Source organism: Lissotriton helveticus, chromosome 1_1 (assembly GCF_964261635.1).
Source record: "Lissotriton helveticus chromosome 1_1, aLisHel1.1, whole genome shotgun sequence".
Classification (NCBI taxonomy): Eukaryota; Metazoa; Chordata; class Amphibia; order Caudata; family Salamandridae; genus Lissotriton; species Lissotriton helveticus.
Window position 1 is genome coordinate 560269281 of NC_136057.1, and position 17776 is coordinate 560287056.

A 17776-nucleotide genomic window follows, 5' to 3' on the forward strand; every position below is an offset into this window, starting at 1 on the left:
GTTTCCAGTCGCTAACATCTTGGCATGCCCACTTTGCATGTCATTAGTGATAAATATCACTCACATGCAAAGTGGGGCCCAAGATGGTCGCTATCTCCTACTAGCCGTCGCTAACTGGTGTTAGCAACAGCTAGGTAATACAGATATAATTTTATCTCCGCGAAGCGGAGCGCTGTTACAGATATATATCTTTTTTTGAACGTTAATTTCTCAAAATCCACTGGAGCACATATATTGAGACCTAGCAAAGGCACATCGGACTACCAGTCCCTACAATTTTGCCAAGTTTTGTGCAAATCCATTCAGCCGTTCGATTATTATTATTTTTTTTTTTTTGCCTCGCGGGGCCCTTTTAAAACCTCCACATCAAACCTAAGAGGTCAAGGAGGATCTACTATGCCCCCTTATGGTCATTTGCCCCTTCGCTTTGGCCTCCTCTTGTCTCTCGATCCTACCGAGAGACAAGATGGCGGCCGCTACGGACTGTTTGCAATGTTTACAGACGCCGGAGAACCAATCAGCTTCGCAAACCTCCGTTACGCGAAGCGGAGCGCTGTTACAGATATATATCTTTTTTTGAACGTTAATTTCTCAAAATCCACTGGAGCACATATATTGAGACCTAGCAAAGGCACATCGGGCTACCAGTCCCTAATATTTTACCAAGTTTCGTGCAAATCCATTCAGCCGTTCGATTATTATTATTATTTTTTTTTTTTGCCCCGCGGGGCCCTTTTAAAACCTCCACATCAAACCTAGGGGGTCAGCGAGGATCTACTATGCCCCCTTATGGTCATTTGCCCCTTCGCTTTGGCCTCCTCTTGTCTCTCGATCCTACCGAGAGACAAGATGGCGGCCGCTACGGACTGTTTGGAATGTTTACAGACGCCGGAGAACCAATCAGCTTCGCTTCACAAAGCTCCGTTGCGCGAAAAGTACGCGTCCTGGAGCGCTGCCCGGTCCGCTGTTACAGATATATATCTTTTTTTAAACGTTAATTTCTCAAAATCCACTGTAGCACATATATTGAGACCTACAAAAGGCACATCGGGCTACCAGTCCCTACAATTTTGCCAAGTTTCGTGCAAATCCATTCAGCCGTTCGGGCTAAAAGTGAGGCCAACCGCCCTATGGAAAACTCAATGTTAAAAACACGTTTTGGGACCCCCCTTTTTTCTCGACCCCCCCTGGACGAACCCCCCCCCCCAATTTTCAGGGGCTGCTCAGAAACAAAATGTGCCATTTTCCTGAAAATTTCAGCCAATTCCGTCCACAAACGCCAAAGTTATTAGACATAGAATTTTCAAAAATCCCATAGAGAAAAAATCCTAACTATATATACCTACTGGCGACCGCCAGTAGGTAATATATATATATATATATATATATATATATATATATAAATTATCAAACCCCTCTATTGCCATAAATTTTATATTGATGTCAATTGGAGGCAAAAAGTGAGGGGCAAAATTAAATAATAACAAATTGCAATTAGCCACAGACAATACAATATTGTATGGTGACTCAGTTCTATCTTAGGTAAGGTGTCGGATAAGTAAAGGAAGTAGCTACTCCCAAGTTATGTGCCATAGAGGAAACCCTGATGATACCCATACTAGGGAAAAAAACACGTCTCTAATGTTAGAAAAAAAAAAGAGAAAAGAGGGGGAATAGGAAATGAATATGGTCCCTCGGCTGAGTAGTTGCAGATATTTATTTTTATTTTTTTAATAAGCAAATTAACCGCAGGTGATGAGTAATGATCTTTCTTTATTAGATCCTTTATTAATTCACAGTATCTCCCTGTGCTTTAGTACACCTTTCTTGAAAACATCGACCTGGAAACAGATCATCCCTGTGTATTTAGTATTTTATACATAGTTTATTATTTTCTAATAAAATGTGATGCCGTTCACATAGTCTTTTTTAGAATATTTGTATGTTATGTTATTATTAATTCTGATTTTGGTTCTCATGAGAATTTTTATGAGCGAGTGTCTGATGAGGATTATTGTTCCAATAACAGTATATGTTGATAGTCAACCACAACTTCTCTTTTGTGTCAGAAATCTTTATCCGTAGGTTCCTTCTAGACCACCATTTACTTTACAAACCCATTATGTGACATCCCTTTTCATGTACACATAAGACATGCTTTAGTTGCACTGTTTGATCCTTCCTTGGTTCCCATCAGGCAGAAGGTAGACATTACATTTTCAGTCTTGAATAGATAATGAATGCCCTGAGTAAAAATGTGTTGTTTCGAAAAGCGATTAACCAATGTTTCATTCACTCTTTGACTTCCCTACACTGCACTCCCTCAGCCAGAGGAGCTAACGCTGCTGCTTATCAAGCTGAGACGGCAGCAGGCTGACCTGAGTAGCATCCGGGAGCACACACTAGCACAACTCATGCAGCTTAAGCATGAGCCCTGCAGTCCAAAGGTCAGCTATGATGTGTGTCATGTGCCATCTTCACTAATCGTCAACCATTCATTAGTTCGTCTGTGTCGTGCAACCATCTGTGAAGTGTATTTCAGATCGCTTTGTGTTTGATACATAGATAACATAATTTTGGCTTGGCATTTGTACTTTATCTACTATTAACCCTTTGAGGTAGTAACAATGTACGCCTGTGACTTGATTAGACGAATGAACAAATAAACCTTTATGGAAAAATCGGGATTGATACTTTACAAAGGCAGAAAGGTCACCAATTGAAGAATAGAAACTCTTCCCTTGGACGGTGTGTTGATTTGACTAACAAATTCTAATCCTTTTTTTCAAATTAATCTTGCTTATTTTCTTATGTTAATTTCTATGCACACTTATGAAACCTCTGAAGAATGTGTATTACATTTAAAGAAGCACTCCGCTAAGTGGGGCCTCAAAATGTGAAGTGCTGAATCACATAGTGGAACTTTTACTGCATGAAAACATGTTTCATTTGCATACGTGTGGTTTATCTCACACTGTAGCTTCTGATATTCTGTTTGAGGAGAATGCATCTTCGTTTACTTTAAAAAATCGTATTTACAAATTAAATGTTGAAAATGGACTGGCTTGTTGTACGAGTTCCCTTGTTAGTCATCTTCTCGTTTTTCACAATGTGGAATATATCTATTTATGGTACTCACTTGTGTTGTTAACAAATACTTGGCTGTAAAGTGTATATGCGCCTCCCACACACTGCACTCACGTCAAGCATGATTATCCAATTATTCAGGCATTCTTACCGTTCATAAACGTTCTCAACGAAAATAACACGACAGCCGGCTGCAGTGCATGGTGTTGCTGTGTAAATAGAGGAGACCTTAGAAGTAGAGTAAGTGCTACATTTGGGCAGCACGCTCTTCCTCGTATGCCTGCCATTACAGATTCAAAATGGTTGACGAGAAGTCCAGGCATTAAGAGTACGATCAATCCAGCTAAATAATAACTGAAACTGAGTAGAGGCCTTGAAATACTGCCAGTTCATATGTAGTGTCAGCTTGTAAGTAGTCAAGCTATTGTAAGAACAGTATTTATAGAATGTGCAGCAAGTTAAATCAGCTGTGGCCGTGAGACTGTATAGTCCGTTCCATGTCCGTCAACTTCTAATTTAGCCAGCTTCCATTTTATGGAATGTTTACTCAGAACCTTCAGTTACAAACATCTGTACCAGTGGATGTTTCACAACTATACTGATGTTATGATAGTACATGACGTATCAAAATTAGGCAACATTTAGTGTTGTGCCAATGTTAGAATTATTACTTCCAGCAAGTAATTCAGGTCTCTCCTTGCAAAAGAAAATGGTAATAATATTTTAATTTCAGTGGCATTCGAAAGTTCCTCAGACAGAAAATATAGTGTTTTCAGAATACTTCGACCTTCTTATGGAATCATACAGCACGATCACAAGAACATCTCTTCCTGGATAAGTCTGAAATCAGGATATCAAATGCAGTATGTCAAGTGAGACACTCTCAAATCGACAGACTCTGTCGCGATTGCAAATTCTGTGTGCACATGGGAAAATATTTTTAATTTCAGAAGGGAGTTCTATTTATAAGATCACCACTGACCAGTGGAAAAGGTTGGACTGTATTGCTTTCATGGGCTCGCCCATTTTTTCCATTTTATAACCCATCCATTTTTTACTTTCTCTGCCTAGGCCAGACAAAATATCCGTCCCATGTTATGTTACGTTACCGCAACTTGTAAAGCGCAACAGCTGCCCCAGCAGAGGGGCGTCCTGACGCTGACAGCAGAGCAACTGACACGTTCAGATGGAGCAGAGAAAAGGTCTACGGTGCAGGAAAGATGTGAGTTTTAATAGCCTTCCTGAATTCCAGGTAGTTGTTAAGGCTGTGGAAGTGAGCAGGCAGTGAATTCCAGAAGAGAGATGCCCTACTGCGGAAAGAGCGGCCTCCAGCACGAACTCTCCGTATCCGGGGAACCACCACCAGGTTTTGCAGCAGGGAGCAGAGATCTCGTGGAGGAACATATTGCACAAGCGGGTTGGCCAGGGAACCAGTGGTGGCAAATTTTAGGGCCTTGAAGGTTATGCAGAGAACCTTGAATTCCATTTGCTTGGCCACAGGCAACCAGTGAAGTCAACGGATGGCGTCTGGCACCGAGCAGGCCCTGCGCAAACCGAGAAGGGTTCTTGCAGCCGCGTTCTGTACCCTCTATAGCCTAAGAATTTCAGCCTTGTTGGACCCCAAATACAAAGAGCAGGCATAGTACAATCTTGACATTATTGATGCCTGAATAATGACCTGCTGTGTAGGTGCATCAAAGAAACCCAATAATAAGGGTCTGAACCCCCGCAGTAGCCCTAAGAAGGTCCCTGCCACCTTTTTAGTTTGAACTCGGAAGATAAGGGACGAGTCCACCCACACCCCCAGATTTTTCACTACCTGCTTAGGAGTGGGTGCTACCAAGGCTCGCAGGCCACCAGAGTTCACTCCACTGGCCATGGTCCTTCCCTACCAGCAATACCTCAGACTTGCTGGCATTGAGCTGGAGACATTTGGTGGTCATCCACTCGGCGACTACCGCCAGATAGTCCTGGAACATAAGGACGTCCCGCTTGGCATTGCTCGAGAACGCCACCACCAACTGTGTATCGTCGGCGTAGGAGACCATGGTCAGTCCTCTGTTCTTAGTTACTGCTGCCAGGGGTTGGACGTAAAGGTTGAATAGCAGGGGGCTTAGGAAGGAGCCCTGTGGCACCCCTTGTTTGATGGGGTGTAAGCCCGAGATAAAAGGGAGATCTGTTACTTCGAACTACCTCTCAACATGGAACGAGGTAAGCCACTCCAAGGCCAAACCAACAATTCCAGCCTCCTCCACACGTCACAACAGAATGGCATTGGACACCTTGTCAAACGCGGTTCTGAGATCCAATAAAAATCAGTGCCGGCGTTCGCCCAGCATCCAGTGCTGACCCGAGATGTTCTGTCACAGCCAGGAGAGCAGGCTTCGTGCCATTCTGGGAGGGGTCCAGCATGTTGTTCATGGTCAGAAAGTCCGTCAGGAGGGAGTTGACTAATGCCTCTGTGATCTTTGCCGCCCAAGGGAACAGGGAAATAGGGCGGTAAATTTCCAGTTTAGCCGGGTCCAGAGAGAGTTTTTTGAGCAGGGGTATCACCCTAGCCTGTTTCCATGCCCTAGGCACGGTAGCCATGGCGAGAGACCTATTTATCACCTGGCCCAAAGAAGATATGATCGCAGGTAGCACTTCCCTATATTGGTCTGGTTTAAGATGATCAGCAGGGGATCCTGACTTAATTTTACTGCACAATGCTTGCAGCTGGTCAGCAGGAAACGGCTGAAAGGCATCTAAGGTATTGGCATTGTGACAACACAATGCCTCCTGCAAGTTGATAGGTGCAGTTGGAAAAGACCTATAGATGTTATTCACTTTCCTAACAAAGAAGGTGGCAAGGTCCTCACACTGCTGATTGGACGTAAGTGTAGGCCCTGCAGCGGCCTGCTGAGATTTAAGGCTAGAGAGTATCGAGAAGACACTCTTCGGTGATTTGTCACTCTCGCGGATTTGTTTGGCATAAAATGCTGCACGTGCCAAATGAATGCCTTTGTGGTACCTCTTAAACGGCACCCAATAGTTATCCTTCGCAACGGGTTTGTAGTCCCTTCTCCAAATATGCTCAAGCCTCTTACAGACCTTGCGCATACCGGCCAGCTCGTCTTTATACCATGGTCTCAATTTATATTTGCAGTTTACAGACCATTTCTCAGGAATTAGGCTGTCCCCATTAGAGAACACCCTGTATGCCTCATTGGGATCGTCCGGAAAACTTGGACTAGAAGTTGAAAGACAGGCGTAAAATTGGTCCCAGTTCAATTTATGCCAGGGGTGTTTGAGAGAGCTCGTCCGATCCTCACTCCGTGAAGGAATTATACCCTGGAGTGGCATGAGATTGAAATAATGATCTGACCATCTTATTGGGATGGAGGTGTGCACTGTGAGGGAGGGTATCGTGAAGACCGAGTCCAGCAAGTGGCCGGCAGTGTGCGTCGGACCTGAAACCCGTTGAGCTAGCTGGCAAGCAGCAAGGTAAGCCACACAATTATCTACGTCGGTGTCTTCATGATTGTCCAGATATAGGTTCAGGTCCCCAGTGACAGTAAAGTTAGCGGCTTTGACCGCCAGCACGTTGACCGTCTCCACGAATGCTGCCCTAAAGTCTTTAGATGGCCCAGGGGGCCGGTATACTAGAAGGCCTGACATGATGTAATTTGGGTTCAATGTAACCTTGAAGCGCGCGCCTTTATAGCCGGCCACGACCTGTTTTACAAAGGTGCAGTTGTAGCAGGATTTAAAAATGACCGCGATGCCCCCGCTTCTGGTCACCCTGTTAAGTGTAAGAATGCTATATTCTACTGGGAGCGCCAAGCCTGGCTCGGCAATCATGATATCAGAGAGCCACGTCTCGGTTAAGAAGAGGACGTCCGCAGAGGCGTCCTCTAAAAGATCATGGACATCTGCAAAGTGTTTGGCTAAGGAGCGGCAATTGAGATTAAAAATATTAATATTCTTCCTGGAACGGGGGAGGTGACTGCATGGTGGCGACGTAGGCGCAGCATCGAAGCCACACTGTAAGCAACAAAAAGGGCCCTCAAAAACGTCCCTGCAGAACTGTCCGCAGCTGCTCACCAAATTCCTAATTGTGAAGAGATCGTTCCGGGCGTAGGTTAGCCCATCTCTGGTGAAAGGGACTGCTTGTGTGGCATCTGGCAAAGAAGTGGCGCAGATGGGTTTGCCTTTGGCACGCCACTGGCGTGTCCGCTGCGCTTCCGCACCATCGTGGCCTTTTCACTGGGTCTGCTGACTGATTTTTTTGCACACTAGACCGTCTCCTCACCCAAAATGGCGGAAAGAGTCAGGGCATGATACAAATGGATTTCTCCTCACCCAAAATGGCGGAAAGGGTCAGGGCATGATATAAATGAATTTTTATTTTACCCTAGATAGCTCTTATTCTAACCTAGAAAGCTCTTCATCTAGAGGTTCTTAAAAGCAGACTATCCAGGACGTAACAAATCTAGAGGTTAATTTACTGGACCTCTTAATCTCAAAGGCAATTATTATTAGACACCTGACGAGCAACAGTTTGGAATTGTGTTAAGATGACAAAGAATTACCATTTTACAAAGTTGCTGTGTCTGCTTCCAAAACAGACCACCACAAGACGAGGCAAAACTTCAACGGTACAAGTCTAAATCTGACGCTCGTACTGTAAGGCTTGGTATCAGTATTTATATGGAGTTTACACACCAGAGTCATGTACTTAGGAGCATATACCTAAACGAGCAGATGGCACTTTTTATAAGTTGGAAGCCAAATCTTTGTTTTTCCAGGTCTACAAGATCAAAACAGTTGCTATTGATCATCCATTACTTGGAATGCCAAAAAGTGGGCAGTATGCAGCCACGCCTTGCTTATAGACCAAAATGATTCTATGGGAATAAGGAACTGGCAATAAGCAGTGCATTTTCTTGAAATAAGAGAAGCACAGTTTTCCTAGCACAGTTTACTTTCAAAATGACAAACATTTGCAAATGATGAAAGTTGCTTAGGGTTTTGTGAAATCATTTTTTTGTTTTATTATGATCTCCCTAAAAGGTTTGTTGGTATAATAATCAGGCTTTTCAGTGTTTATATTGTGCTGTAGAATACCACAGATTTACACAGAAGTAAAAATACAGAGAAATAATGCAGTCCAAATAACGACTGTATATCTGGAAATTATAAATTAGTAAAACTGATGCAGGGTAAATCGGAACAAGTGATCAAGAGATGTGGCTGGCTGCTCATTGCACATTGTTAATCACATATTCCTATAGAGGTTCCTCCTGTGAGTTAGTGTGCATCTAGTTGGGTTAAATGAGGAAATATTTTACTTGCTATTACAATCTATTTTGTCTTACTCTTTACAAGCCTTACTCTGAAGAGGAGTCCTCGTCTTGGAGATGGGCACTGTCCTACTCCATTTATGAAATTTAGGAAAGAAATACTTTTGCTTCTTAAATGTTCGAGAACTTTTCTGTGTGTAGGAGTGTATGTACACATTTTAATATGGTATCCCCCAAAAAGTATAAATGTCTCTGAGCGAAAGTAGGCATACTGATGTCTGTCCATGCTGGAGCATATGTTTTGTTCCTCTCCATCTTCACATGTTCTTATTTTGCACTTTTGTGCAAATATTTCCTCCCACGCCCATGGTGCAGGCACTGGTCTAATTAATAGTTTGCTTGAGGTGTCCCCAGCGCAAAGGCTATCAGCATCATGGGGCCTTGCAAACCCTAGGAATGTTTGAAGGATGGCCTTGTGGAGAATATTCTACACCCAATTCCTAATCCTCTAGTGGTGGGTGTGGCACCAAGCTCTTTTTTTCTCTGATCCAAGGAAAAGAAGCAAGGCCTGCAGCAAGAGATAACCCTGTCTAGCCAAGATAGAGTGGGTAGAGTTGTAGCATCGAAGGAAGCTTCACCAAACGACCCAGTGGGTCAGTAGTTGGTGTGAACACTCACAGTTCTTTTTCCACTAGGAATGCTTTCATTTAAACTGGTACGTATACAGCTCTAACTCTGCTTATGTGTTATAGAATATAGTATTTCAATAACATTAAGTACGTTATCATGTGATATATTTTCATGTGATATATCAAGGGACAGATCGATTGTTTTTGTGTGTTGTAGTCAGTGCTATCTATTGAACTATACGAAGGAAACAATTCTCTGAATGCACAGTTGTTTTAACCCCTTCCGCGCTCATGACGAGCTGAGCTCGTCATGAGTTGTGCCGCTCGCACGCTCATGACGAGCTCAGCTCGTCATGTAACGCGGTATTTTCAAAAACGCAACGCGCAGCGGGAAAACCGCTAGCGCGCATGCGGTTAAACTAAAATTTACCACTGGACACTGGTGGTTCTCCTTGGATGGAGTCCTATATAACCCTCAAAAGTAGCTACATAAAAGTATCAAAAAGCTTTGCCTACACCCTGTGAAACTGATTGCATTAATGATAGCTCGTATGCCTTTTTGCACATTTCAGCGTTTGCATTGGTCATGTGATCTGGATCCGTGTGTGAGGGACTGCTTGCAGACTTACTTTGATTGTCATACATTATAAAAATAATAGACACAGCTTTTTTGTGCCAAATGTTCTGTGCTGCCCTGAAAATGCCCCTCTGTGCTAAAGAAATTTTCATCATAATGCCTTCAGCAATGTCTCTCTTCTGCCCTCTAATCTGCTCTCACCAAGAAATACAACATCATTTTTGGTGTATGCTTTTTTTTCTCTCTCATGAAATAACTGGGTGATAACCTGGAGCGTGAAGTTTTACATAAAGTAAAAAAATAAAAATAAAGTAGCATTACTTTAATGTACCCTCTCCAAAAATGTGTGCTTTTGTTTTTTTAAAACAAAATATAATCACTTCCAAGTAAAATAGAATTGTGTACTTAATATTTAAGCAGAGAAACTTTTATTGAATAATCTGTGTCCAGAGGTTTCGATCTTACTCCTGAACGAATCGCAAATAGAAATGTAAAAAGAAAAAAATAGAAATATTATATAGAAATGAAACTTTCTCAAAGGGTTTTTAGTTTCATATGTGGTTTGTAATATTTACAAATGTTTCATCTGCATTTGTTTTTTACATAAAATACTGTTTTTATTTTGTATTTACTTCCCGTACTTAGCCCTATACGTTGTGCCAGAGCTTGATTTTTTACAATCATTTTGTTGTATTCTGGCTGTCTGAAAATATTCCGTTTGTGGTTTTGTTTTAATATTGGTTGATAAACCTCTGTGCCTGCACTCCTTACAAACGCATAATGTAAACTAGAATTAAGAAGGCTTTTCCACATTTTCTGATCTGCCACTCTTTCATGGATTCTGTGCTGTTTCTTCTTTCTCTTCTCTCCTGCTGCCTACCAGAATGAGATTAATTCACGCCGTCTACAAAGGAGTCTTATATATGTGGATCATCAGGTGGGCTTTGCAGCGATTGCTCGTGTGTGCTTTATTAATCTATTCCATATTCAACTTGTGCAATACTATTCGGGGAATGTTTCTTTTAGAATTAACTTTGAAATGTTGTAAGGCGAAGAAGAACCTCTATTTTAAAGTTTCATCTTTTGAGTTTGTTGTGAAAATAAAATGCTTTTTATGTTTACCAACTTTAGCATACAGAGTAACGTTTATCGTTTATAGCAGTAAAAATTGAGGTGATGCTTAAATGTGTACATGTTTAATTTAGATTGACTTAGTAGGAACTAACACGAATTTGAAGTGCCGTGGAACATATTCTCTAATGCCTAAGTGTATGTATTCTCTTGTTTGAACAATTGGATTGGGATTACATCACAGTGTGTGACATTTTGAGGAACTTGTGCACTTTAAACCCATGAAAACTTGTTAGTATGGGAGTGAAGTACTGACTGCACAGTCGAAATTGAACTCTGTAAGTATGGCCAAGGCAGAGTATTTCTGTGGCTACTCAATTCGCAGGGAATTGTTTCCAACAGGTGAGGTTCTCTTCAAGGATCTGCACTATCTGATGCACTACCTTCAGTGACAGGACATCAGGAACCTTCAGAGTCGCAATGCTGTGAGAATTTTATCAGTCAGGCGAGGGATCTGAAACTCAATTACAGTTTTTGTTTGGAGGACTTTATTGGAGGATTACTTGCACATGAAAATGTGGTCACTTTTCTAACAGTAAATCTAAAAATGTATTTGTAAATAATTAACAAGTGTTTTTAACTGGGATGTATGTGTTTATATGCATTGTGTTGAGATCTTGCAGAAGCTTTATGATTTCTTTAATGAGGTTCTTGAATCGACTTTGGCCACACGTCTGGATTTCCTAGAGTGGAAAAAACTCTTGGGGGGGGGAAGGCTGTTGATGTCCTACTTTGCTGAACCTCCCTCCATCTTCAGAATACAACTAAGTATCTTTAGATTGCTGGATAAACGATATGGCTGATGAAGCACTGTAAAATAACAGCTCAGACACCAAAGGAGAACTGGAGTTTCTTCCTGAATGCCAGCACCAGAGTTTAGCTCGTAAAAAGATTTCCACAGCTAGTGAGTATGGGTAGGCAGTAGTGTTTGATTGAGATTCTGATCACATTTTGAGATGAGGGGCAATATTTTTGATACCCAGTTACCGAATATGCACTACCTTCTCTTGTAGGTTGGGCTTTTGTTTCTTAGAAAATGCAATAGGGAGGTTCACCCCTTATGCTCTAATCTGTATGGCATGATAGTCACGTCTAATCCATATTGAAACCCAGGGATGTTGCTTGGAGAGCAATGGTTGCCTATTATTCCTCCAAATATTGGTGATGCTGTTAATTTTTTCCTGTCATTCAGTTTTCTTTTTAAATATAATAGTGGCAATGGTAATCCACATCTTAATATCCCCAGCACTCATTTAATAGACAGGCAGTGCCCCACATAAGTAACATACTTATGTAAATTAATAAATCTGCATTCTTTAAAATTAGTTTGTTTCCTTAAAGTAACAGTGGAAAAATATCTGAGGAATTCGAACTATGCATACCAAGAATTTAAAAAATAAGTTTGATATTGTTTTTTAAAATGCATACGTTATTTCATACCATTGTTCTTACATTTTATGCAAACGTTCTTTCAATGATAGTGAAAATGAGCTATTTCCTCGCGACTCACCCCCAAGGACCTAGCTTAACCTGGCTTAATTATTTGTCTATTTTTTATTTATTTTTTATTGAGAGTTTTAATTTCCATGGAACATCATTGTATATTTGCAAGCAAAACATTGTGCCAATTGTACACAGGTAGTCAGGCAATATAACACATTATGGAGCATCCCTTATATTATACAACATATGGTTCAAGTAAGAAACAACATCTTGTGCATGGATACTACCCCTCTATTGATCTGGTTTGAGGTGTGGTAGACTGACTAATGCCAGGTGCCTGTATAGGTGGGTTTCTGCAAGGGTGTGGGTTGATAGGATGTCCCCCGCTCTACTCTGGTGTACCCCTCTGATTAATGCCCATGTTTGTGCTCCTAATATGTAAGAGCCTGCTCTCTGGTACCAGGGGGTAAACATGACCCTGAACTGAGGGCGCAGGGAGAGGGTGTGATGGGTCCAGGGGGCCACTAAAAAAGATATTTGATGGTAGGTATCTGTTTCGTGGTTAGTTCCATTTATTCTGCGAGATATCTATGGTCTCAGAACCAGGGGGAGAGGGACGTCCGAAGGGGGCTATATTCTCCAACAGTAGTCTGGGTACTAGTCTGGTGGGGCCCGAGTACATGCTCAGCCTTTCATTTGATACTGCTATTGCGTAGTGGCATTTGTTTGCGCTATCGGAGACAGGGGTGAAGTTTGAGTTGGGGATGGGGTAGCCCCTGGTGAGTCTTCTTGTGTTTTCTTTTGTGTGAACTGGAACAGGAGTTGTGCCCATTCCATAAAGATGGCATGTTTTCGAATCCCCTTCACCGCCTCCTCTCTCAATGTTGCTTCCTCTGCTGCCCCCCATTTGTTTACCGCTCCTATCCAGGCTGCCTCAGGGGGTCCTGCTGGTGCTCTCTAATACATGGCTATTTCCCGTTTTGCCAGGAGTAAAGCTAAGGACGCAAACTTGCACAGCACCTTTTCTGTCCTCCGCCTGTGGAAGACTCCCAAGACACAGGCCTCTCATGAGGCAATGTGCATGAGGTGGACCGTCGCCTCTAGAACCCGATGTACCCTACCCCAGTACGGTTGGATTACGGGACAGTCCCAGAACATGTTTGAAGTTCGCTTCGGGTGCTTGGCATCTGGGACATGCAAAATGTGTGTCAGGGTAAATGCGGTGGAGCTTATGCGGTGTTAAGTATGCGCGGTGTAAAATATTGAATTGGATGTTTTTCGAACCGTGCATTCTGTGAAACTTTCTTTGGGCACTCTAGGGCCTTTTCCCATTCCTGATCATTAAGCACTCGTCCTATCTCGTCTTCCCAACTTTGGCGGAGGGCCAATAGTGGGGCCGTAATCAGTTCCTGTATTGCCTTATAATGCCAAGTGACTAAATGTCTGCCCCTGCCCATACGTTCGATTGTATGTAGTACTGGGTGTGTCGGTGGCTTCCCCTCAGCGAGGTCCCAACATTGTTGTGTGCGCTGTCTACTAATCGTCTGTGCACTAGGAATTGTCCTGGGGGTAGATCGTAGCTGTTTCGCATTTGGACATATGTTTTCAGCTGCCCCTCTTCGAACCGTGCCTCAATCTCCGTCACCTCGTGCTCCGTCCATATCCGGAGGGTACCGGATGTGTAATAGTTCTCTTTCTGTGGGAACCCCACTAACAGAAGCAATGGGGAGTAAAGGGGCAGACCCCGTGACAATACGGTGTATGCGCATCATACATTTGCGTGCAATCGCCACCTGTAGGGGGTGCATACTCGTTGGCCTGGTTCCCGGCATCAGATGTCTTCGGATAGCTGGGAGAGGTATCCGACCGTCATTAGTAAATGTCTTCTATGTGGCGTTCTGCTGTCCAATGGGACAGCCACTGAATATGTGCCGCCAGGAAATAAGCTTCAAAGTAGGGTGCCCCCAAACCCCCTTGTGTTGTAGGTAAGTAGAGGGTTCGTAAGGCTACTCTGTGCCTGCCTCCTCCCCATATAAACGTCGTAAGTAGTGTAAGTTCTTGAAAAAAAAAAAGGAGCGAGGGTGTATCACCGGGAGATTGCTAAGGCTACGTGCCCTATGGGGGCCAGGGGCCGGGTCTTCCAGAAGGTAACGGCCGCTCGAAGCCCTGCTAATATTTTGCGGTGGTTCCCCTCATAGAGGTCTTCAGGCGAGTGGTACAGTCTCACTCCCAGGTATTGGAGTGCCGCGGTACTCCAACCAAGTGTCTGGGGTCCTATCATGATCTCCGAGGGAGCTAGGTAAAGGGCTGAGAGGAAAAATCATCAATTTTCCCCAATTAACTTTGAGCCCGAAGAACTCTGCAAAGATCTGAACAATTGTCTATATTGGCGTAAGATCTCTTGTGACGTCACGCACATAGATTAAGAGATCATCGGCATATAGTGATACACAATGGACCGTGCCTGCAATTGGAATACCCCAGCCGTCATCCTCCTGGCGTAAACGGATGGCCAAGGAGAATGGCAGGGGGGACAAGGGGCACCCCTGTCTTGTCCCCCGCTCTACCTGAATTGGAATAGAAATGTACTTTCCCACTCTCACCCTGGTTGTGAGGCCCTTATAGAGGAGTTGTGTATATGCCAATAGGGTCGGGCCGACGCGTACTTTCCTGAGAGTTGCGAATAGGTATGGCCATAAGAGTGTATCGAAGGCCTTTTCAAGGTCTAGAATTAAGCATGCGACTGTTTGTTAGAAGTGGTCTTGCGCTCTATCTTGTATGGGGAAGAGTCTACGTATGTTCTGTGACACGTTGCGTCAGGGGAAAAAGCCATTTTGGTTTAGGTGGATCAATTGTGGGAGAACCTGAATGTATCGATCTGCCAGTATTTTCTCTAAAATTTTACAGGTCTGCGTTGAGTAACGTTATGGGCCTGTATGAGGACGGGAGCGTGGGATCTCTGTTCGGTTTGAGGAAGGTTATCAGGGTGGATTCCCCGAGTGAGCTGGGGAGTTCACCTCGTTTTAGTGCATCGTCACACATAGTTACGAGGTTCGGGGACAACTGTCCCAAAAAGGTGATATAGTATTCGAGGGGAAACCCGTCCATTCCCGACGCTTTTCGCCGTGCCAGTGCCCTGATTGCGTGGGTGACGTCCCGGGAGGTTATCTTTATATCTAGCGTCTTTCCGTCCGCCGGAGTAATGCTGGGTATGGGCATGGAGTGGAAGAATTAGTTTAATGTCAGGTATGAAAGCTGTGGCGGGGCTCAATAGATGCCCATGTAATAATTGGGAAAGATGCGCAGTATCTCTACCAGTGATTAAAATAAGGGTACCAGACTCATCTTGCAATGTCGTGATGGGTGGCATGTCCGTGTCTTGTTTCGCTAGCCAGGCGAGAAGTGTACCCGCCCTATTTCCCTCTCGATGTACTCGGGTCGCATACGCTCTAAAATTATATTTGCGGAGGTCACCCATTGTTGGACCCGGCCTCGTGGCGTGGTCCCACCCCTCCCGCATGGCGGGCCCGGGACGACATCGGCCTCCGTCGACCCCCCTGGACACGAACCATCGACGAGAGCAGCCCCCCTGGCAACCTGGACACGAACCATCGACGAGAGCAGCCCCCCTGGCAACCCACGGCTTGCCCCCCCTGGGACCCCAGCGGACCCTGCTCGCCAACACTGCCGGTCTGGCGACCATGCCAGGCCACCCTTTCCGGGCCGACTCCATCTTGGGCCCATCACGTCCCGAGCACGTGGCCGCAGCCATCACTGGCCCCGGCCCCAGCGAAGCCCCGACATCGAGGCACCAAGATCCTCCCAGGTGGTAGAGTGGCCACTTGGCGGATCCCGGAGGAGGGGAGTTTCGATGGGCCTCCAGCCATCCCCGGACGCCTGGTGTCGATCGCCCTCCAGCCTACCTGGGCCCTGGCTCCACCCCCCTGCTGGGTGTCTGGACACCTTCATCCCGGCCCCTCGGACCCCCAGGCGCGAGGGTCCGGACATCAAAGGACTCCAGTCCTATATCTGGGCCAGCCCTGGATTAGGACTCCAGTTGTATCTTGGAGTCGAAGCCCTGCCGACCTTGTCGCGGCTGATCCTGATCCGAACTCGTGCACCTGAACCACCTTCGAGGCCCTGCTGACGCTGTCGCGGCCTGACCAAGCTGAACCACCTTCGAGGCCCTGCTGACGCTGTCGCGGCCTGACCAAGCTGAGCCACCTTCGAGGCCCTGCTGTCGCGGCCTGACCGAGCTGAACCATCTTCGAGGCCCTGCTGACGCTGTCGCGGCCTGACCGAGCTAAACCATCTTCGAGGCCCTGCTGACGCTGTCGCGGCCTGACGAAGCTGAACCACCTTCGAGGCCCTGCTGACGCTGTCGCGGCCTGACCAAGCTGAACCACCTTCGAGGCCCTGCTGACGCTGTCGCGGCCTGACAGAGCGGAACCATCTTCGAGGCCCTGCTGACGCTGTCGCGGCCTGACCAAGCTGAACCACCTTCGAGGCCCTGCTGACGCTGTCGCGGCCTGACCAAGCTGAACCACCTTCGAGGCCCTGCTGACGCTGTCGCGGCCTGACCGAGCTGAACCACCTTCGAGGCCCTGCTGACGCTGTCGCGGCCTGACCGAGCTGAACCATCTTCGAGGCCCTGCTGACGCTGTCGCGGCCTGACCGAGCTAAACCATCTTCGAGGCCTTGCTGACGCTGTCGCGGCCTGACCAAGCTGAACCACCTTCGAGGCCCTGCTGACGCTGTCGCGGCCTGACCGAGCTGAACCACCTTCGAGGCCCTGCTGACGCTGTCGCGACCTGACCGAGCGGAACCATCTTCGAGGCCCTGCTGACGCTGTCGCGGCCTGACCAAGCTGAACCACCTTCGAGGCGCTGCTGACGCTGTCGCGGCCTGACCAAGCTGAACCACCTTCGAGGCCCTGCTGACGCTGTCGCGGCCTGACCAAGCTGAACCACCTTCGAGGCCCTGCTGACGCTGTCACGGCCTGACCCCTTGAACTATCCACGCACTAGTTGGTGCCAACACTGTCCCGCTACCCCATTATTCCCGAACCCACAACTTTATGGATCCCCCGATCCCTACCTGCTAACCTGCTAAGAACGTGCCTTCATTTCTTATATAAAGATACTTGTGAATACTCCGTAGTGTGGTGTCCGTCTGTAGTAGTGTGATTGCTCAGCGGGTACGATTGTAGGAGAAGAGCCTCGCCAAGGAGGCCTCCCTACGGCGCTCGGCCTATTCCATAGAGAGAGGTGAATCTCGGGGCGGGCAGTCAGACATCTTCTGTCTCCCCTGGGGTCGCCTTTCCAACACCCATGGTTTACGCAAATACTGTCTTTGCTGCCGCCACCTAGTCGGGAGTTGCCTCCCCCTTAACTAGTTTTTTCGTTCGGTCCGCTAGTCGTGTTTCTGCCGTTTGTAGTGACTGCTCTAGCACTTGCCGCACACCTACTATGTGTTGAATGCAGTACCCCCTTGCCTCGACCTTGAATGCGTCCCATTCTACTGATCTGGATGATGCTGTATTCACGTTTAGTAGAAAATATTCCTGGATGTGTTCGCCGTGTGTATGGCAAAACGCCTGGTCCGTGAGGCATTCTTGGGGTAACTTC

General features: G+C 45.7%; 1 protein-coding gene across 11 annotated transcripts in view; it reads left to right on the forward strand.

Moving 5' to 3' along the window:
- Positions 1–17776, forward strand: part of PLEKHA5 (pleckstrin homology domain containing A5) — a 1381245-nt gene that overhangs the window by 1063121 nt on the left and 300348 nt on the right. For 5 of the 11 annotated variants that reach the window (XM_078674034.1, XM_078674035.1, XM_078674037.1 and 2 more), the window contains 2 exons: positions 2328–2447; positions 10459–10512. The exons of 4 other annotated variants lie outside the window; for them this stretch is intronic. In XM_078674034.1, the coding sequence (XP_078530160.1) occupies positions 2328–2447; positions 10459–10512 (174 nt within the window). The remainder of the gene's footprint in view (positions 1–2327; positions 2448–10458; positions 10513–17776) is intronic. 2 more of the 11 variants (XM_078674039.1, XM_078674041.1) reach the window with 1 other exon arrangement.